This window comes from Procambarus clarkii, chromosome 39 (assembly GCF_040958095.1).
Source record: "Procambarus clarkii isolate CNS0578487 chromosome 39, FALCON_Pclarkii_2.0, whole genome shotgun sequence".
Lineage (NCBI taxonomy): Eukaryota > Metazoa > Arthropoda > Malacostraca > Decapoda > Cambaridae > Procambarus > Procambarus clarkii.
The window spans coordinates 71501-77500 of NC_091188.1; the positions used below are offsets into that span (position 1 = coordinate 71501).

At 37.5% G+C, this 6000-nt stretch overlaps 1 protein-coding gene across 4 annotated transcripts in view; it reads left to right on the forward strand.

Moving 5' to 3' along the window:
• The window catches only part of LOC123750505 (uncharacterized), a 75260-nt gene that overhangs the window by 36257 nt on the left and 33003 nt on the right, over nucleotides 1-6000 (forward strand). For all 4 annotated transcript variants that reach the window (XM_069338237.1, XM_069338235.1, XM_069338236.1 and 1 more), the window contains exons 5-6: nucleotides 2816-2997; nucleotides 5666-5858. In XM_069338237.1, coding sequence (XP_069194338.1) covers nucleotides 2816-2997; nucleotides 5666-5858 — 375 coding nt within the window. The remainder of the gene's footprint in view (nucleotides 1-2815; nucleotides 2998-5665; nucleotides 5859-6000) is intronic.

A 6000-nucleotide genomic window follows, 5' to 3' on the forward strand; every position in this document is an offset into this window, starting at 1 on the left:
GTCACCTACAATTTTTTTTTTTTTTTCCGTGCTCAGGGGACACAAATTAACATGTTTAGAAGACGAAAAAAAAAATTTTGAATTTTTTTTTTTTCTTGCGCACAGGGGTGTAAATGTCCCAAGGACCCCTGAGCAGTGTAAGGGTTAAACATAATACAGAGTACAAAACACAATCAAATGTACCCATAGTAGGAAAACAGCATGTAAAGGATTTGGGAATAATAATGTCTGACGACCTAACGTTTAAGGAGCATAACCAAGCAAATATTGCGACAGCCAGAAAAATGATAGGATGGATTACGAGAACTTTCAAATCCAGGGATCCCATCACAATGGTTGTACTCTTCAAGTCACTTGTGTTGTCCCGTCTTGAGTACTGCTCAGTACTCACTTCCCCCTTCAGAGCAGGAGAGATTGCTGAAATAGAGGGAATACAGAGAACATATACGGCACACATAGGCGCAATAAAGCCACTAAATTATTGGGATCGTCTCAAAGCCCTCCAAATGTACTCACTAGAAAGAAGACGAGAGAGATATCAAATAATATACACCTGGAAGATACTGGAGGGCCAAGTACCAAATCTACACAGTAAAATAACAACGTACTGGAGTAAACGATATGGAAGAAAATGTAGAATAGAACCAGTGAAGAGCAGAGGTGCCATAGGCACAATCAGAGAACACTGTATAAACATCAGAGGTCCGCGGTTGTTCAACGTCCTCCCAGCAAGCATAAGAAATATTGCCGGAACAACCGTGGACATTTTCAAGAGGAAACTAGATTTATTCCTCCAAGGAGTGCCGGACCAACTGGGCTGTGGTGGGTATGTGGGCCTGCGGGCCGCTCCAAGCAACAGCCTGGTGGACCAAACTCTCACAAGTCAAGTCTGGCCTCGGGCCGGGCTTGGGGAGTAGAAGAACTCCCAGAACCCCATCAACCAGGTATAATAGGAAGGATAAGAAACTTAGATGATTGTAATGCCCTTCAAGACGACCTGGACAAAATAATTATATGGAGCACCACTTGGCAAATGGAATTTAATGTGCATAAATGCCATGTTATGGAATGAGGAATAGGAGAACATAGACCCAACACAACCTATAAATTATGTGGGAAATCTTTAAAGACTTTTGATAAAGATAGAGATCTAGGGGTGGTTCTAGATAGAAAGCTGTCACCTGAGGACCACATAAAGAATGTTGTGTGAGGAGCCTATGCTACGCTTTCAAACTTCAGAATTGGTTAAATACATGGATGGGGAAATACTAAAGAAATTGTTCACGACTTTTGTTAGGCCAAAGCTTTAATATGCACACGGTTGTATGGTGCCCATATCTTGACACTATCACTCACCCGACATGCACGCAATCAACTTAGAGGTCATGGACCCAATGTGCGGGCGAGCGTGTAGGCAAGCGCGCGGCGACGCCTAAATGTGTATACTCGTTTCAGCTTTTTCACCTTAATTCTCGTGCTACGTCGTTCGTTTTGGTATCATTGTGTTCGCAATTAAATTCCCTACAGGTGTGTATGAATATAATGTACAAAAGCCTGGAGTGCCTCCCCGCAGAAAAGCCTAAAGTTACCCGTGAACGAGCACCAATTTGTACACTGCAACCTAATGTGTGTACTCGTTCAGTTTGATAACATCAATTTTCGTGTTACGTCTTTCATTTTGGTATCAAATTGTTCGCAATAAAGAGGCGCATATTTTAAACCTAGTCCCATAATAATAGAGTAATAACTGTAATTTTAACAAATATTTTAATTCTGGAAGCTCATCATTACAAAATTATTTATATCTTTCCAGTGTTCTGACATAAATTTTTGTTACATCTTTCATTTTGGTATCAAATTATTTGCACCGTAAAGGCGCGTATTTTAAAACTAATCCTAACATAATAGGACAATAAATGGAATTTTACCAAATATTTTAATATTTTGACCAAAAACCTACAGTATTTATAATCTTTCAAGTGTTCGGACATCAAATTTCATGTTATATCTTTCATTTTGGTATCACATTATGCGCATTCTAAAGGCGCGTACTGTATTTTGATACTATCCCGAGGTCGATTGGATAAAAAGTGAATTTTATACAAATATTTTTGTAGTGGACGCAAGTCAGGTCCAAAGTTAGCGATACTGTTAAGAATCACATCAACAAACTGGAAAAATTGCAAAGACATGATACTAAGTGGCTCCCAGAACTGATGGTTGAGATCTGAAGGAGAGGTTAGAGGCATTAAATATGCCAAAACTAGAAGATAGAAGAAAAAGAGGCGATATGATCACTACGTTCAAAATAGTAACAGGAATCAATAAAATTGATATGAAAGACTTTGAGGCTGAAACTTCGAGAACAAGAGATCATAGATTTAAACTAACTAAACAAAGATGTCAAAGAAATAAAAGAAAATTCACTTTAAACAGTGGTAGATGATTGGAACAAGTTAGGTGAGGGGGTAGAGGCCAAAACCGTCAGTACTTTCAAAGCGTTGTACGACAATGAGTGCTGGAAAGATGGGATACCAGTAATTACACACACACTGTGCACTTTTAAAATAAATGAGAACAATGTTTGGCAGCAGTGTAGAAGGAGTAATCTTATCATTTGCTCGCTATACTAATATATTAAGGTGTTTTAGATGCTGATGTTTCAGGTCTGATAAATATTCTCTTTGCATTTTATGTACTCTCTCTTTAAAAATGAGAATCCAAATTTTGTTTGTTGATCCTAGAAGAATAGAAGAGGACTTAACATGTACATTATACACCATATGCATTATCAAATTTTTTCCTCTTCTCTTAGTGTTCAGAATCTAACTGCAATCGCCGATTCACTACTGTGTATAACCTCAACACACATCTTCGTCTGCACCAGCGTCCTAAGTGCTGGATGTGCTCATTGCCTGAATGTACTCAAGCATTCCATACAAGACGTGAGTTAGAAGTTCATATGAAAACTCACAAGGATGTTGAAGCTCCTTACAAGTAAGTTAGAATCTTCGTGACTTTTTTCATGTAAAATAGACTGATTAATTCTAAAGATTAATATTTATTAATTGCCTTTTTCATCAATACATAATATGCATTAATTTTAAGTTATTTTAACACTTGTTTGCAATACATGTGTTCACTTGGGTGCACCAGTCACCATTTTGCAGGTACTTCACATCCAGGTATGACCAATTGTCAATGCTTCATCCTGCTCACCCTTAGGTTAGAGTTCCAGCATATACTAATGTTTGGGTTGTCCTTTCATTTCTGAGCTGCTCAATACCTAGCCATGCATTAGGCTCTAGTGTACACATACACTTCTTGTTCACTTGCATCAGACGAGACTACACCTACATCAGAGGAGCTCCAGGATATTTCAGATGCTTAAGTATTGTAGAACAGGTTGATAACTGTGAGTGGTGTCTTAAGAAATTTAAATATGTGGTGAATTTGAAAAATAGTGAGATAAAACAAATGTGCAAGGTGGTGTGAAAAAATTGTATGAGAAAAAGCTGCTATAGTGTAAACAGTGCAGACGATGAAATTAAAGATGGCCACTGGCAAGAAGAAAAACAACACAGCTGGTCTTTGGGGGATTCAGTGAGGAAAGTATTAAAATGAAAAGTCTACACAATAAGTTGGCAAAATTAGGCATTATTATTAACGGTCATGTGAAAATAATCAGGATTTTGAGACGAAGTAATGACTGCCTGAGTAGCAAAGTATCAGATATTGAGGGACTAGTAAGAGAATTATGCAAAGCCAACAAGCACTAGGAAGCTAAGTGCAAAGTCATGGAAGAGGAAAATAGCTTTTGAAGAAGTTAAAGCAAATCTAAATATGAATGACTACAATAGGTTAGGAAAGAAAATCAAATAGGGGAAAACGGCTTTTGTTTGTGCAGATGGAGGAAGTTACGTGGAATGGAACACTGCAAGAAGGATATGCAGCTTACCTATGCACAAGTGGCCAGGGAGAAGGAAAAAAATAGAAGAAACCGTTAAGGAAACCAAATACTGCAGCAATCAGGAAAAAATAAACATTAGGTTGAAAGTCAGAAAGGAACTGGAATCAAACCTGCAATTGTTATAAAACACAGCCGATTGCAGTAAGTCCCTATTAATTTTTGGTTGCAAAGAAAAGGAAATAACATCTATGTCAGAAACAGACACAGAAGAAGTGAAAGTAGTAGATAAAATTGTTGAACAAGTGGAAGGTCCTATAACCAAAGAGAATGTCTGTTACTACATGAGAATTGAGGTCACAGATTGTAGCTACAGAAACAAAGGTTCTGAAAATTTTGTAAAAAGTTTTCTTTTGCAAACACTGGTAGATAGTTGGAACAAGATAAGTTAGAAAGTGGTGGGGGCCAAAACAGTCGGTAGTTTCAAAATGTTTTATGACAATGCTTGGAGGACGAGACACCACGAGTATAAGCTCTCATCCTGTACTTACCTATCGGTGTCTGAGGAAGTGAGGTCTAGCTGCTTATACCCTGCCTACGAGTCTTGTTGTATCCATTGCATTAAAGCTTCATTATTCTAACACTCATTATCTTTGTCAAACCTTTCCCTTAGAGTTGTAAATGGAGGTGGCTTCCACAACTACTGTATAGTACTTTCCTTAGTGCATTCCACATGTTGACCACTTGTACAGGGTATGAGTATTAACTTTGTGAGAAAATTCTCCCACCCACAATTATATTACAGTACTGTATATTACTTAAGAACTATGAAAATTAATGGGATGATGAAATCCTTGAGATGTAGGTACATACTACGTCACCAGAGTGTGTTAATACCCAAACTAATAAATTTGGTTTTCTTAAATAACTATCGTGCATAACTCTGATGCTATAAACTGTTTAAATTACTGTATTCAAAAAACTAATTTAATACGATCCCCGAAGGATCTGACTTAAAATTACCTCCTTTTTTTCAAATTAAAGTAAATATTCACGGGTACATGAACGCAGATATGGCAGGAGGGATGCAATACAGTATTAAATTAACTCCTGGTAAGGACAAGAGGCTGGATGGTAGCTGCCTGATGTTGTTTCACCATTACTAATGTGAACATCATGGTACCCCTTCATTGCTGCCAGAATTTGTCCAATCGACTCCTGGGAAGTAGCAATTGTTTCCAGTTTCACAGTTTTAGTAACTAGATAGAATTTAGCCATTTTTCTAGTCAAGTTGCTAGGTGATATCGGTCATACTGTTTATGAAACACAAAGTAAGCAAGTGGAACTACTTCCTTTACATAATTTGTATGAAAAAGTGTTATACAGTACTGTATTTTGTTAACTTTTACTAAATTATATTACTGGCAGGCTCAACTGATCTCTAAACAAGAAGCCAGCCACCATAAAAATAAAACTGTCACGAATCTGGATAGCCATTGTTCACAAGGCGACCCTTGCTAGTTGGTGACACCATATGTAGTCTCCCTATGTTCATCTTTTGGTGTGTGGTTTGGTCATCTTGACACTGCTTACAACTGAGGTCCAACTAAATATACAGTCCACTAATCTACCAAGAGTTACACAGTTTTTTACTCTTGTAAATATTCTGTTTAATTTTTTTAATATAAAAATTTGGAACTCTATATTTTACATGTCATAATCTCAGGTTTTTAATACATGTTCCAAATATTTCTGCAGATGTGGTGTAGACGGCTGCAGCAAATCCTACTTCACTCCTAACTCATTAACATCTCACATGCGCAGTCATCATAAGGAGGAAGAGCTACGTTGCCAGTGGGCGGGCTGTGGGAAAAAATTTGATAAACCTTGCAGACTTAAGGCGCACATGAGAGTGCATACGGGTCAGAGACCTTTTGTGTGCACATTTGAGGTCAGTTATTTTGCCAAATATATTCACGTGCACAGCATACTAAGAAATAGGAAACTCATGTAATGACTTAATCAGGAAATCAAAAAGTAATATTTTGGTTTATGCTTATGATGATTTTCAGTACAGTATCTACTCGATTTAA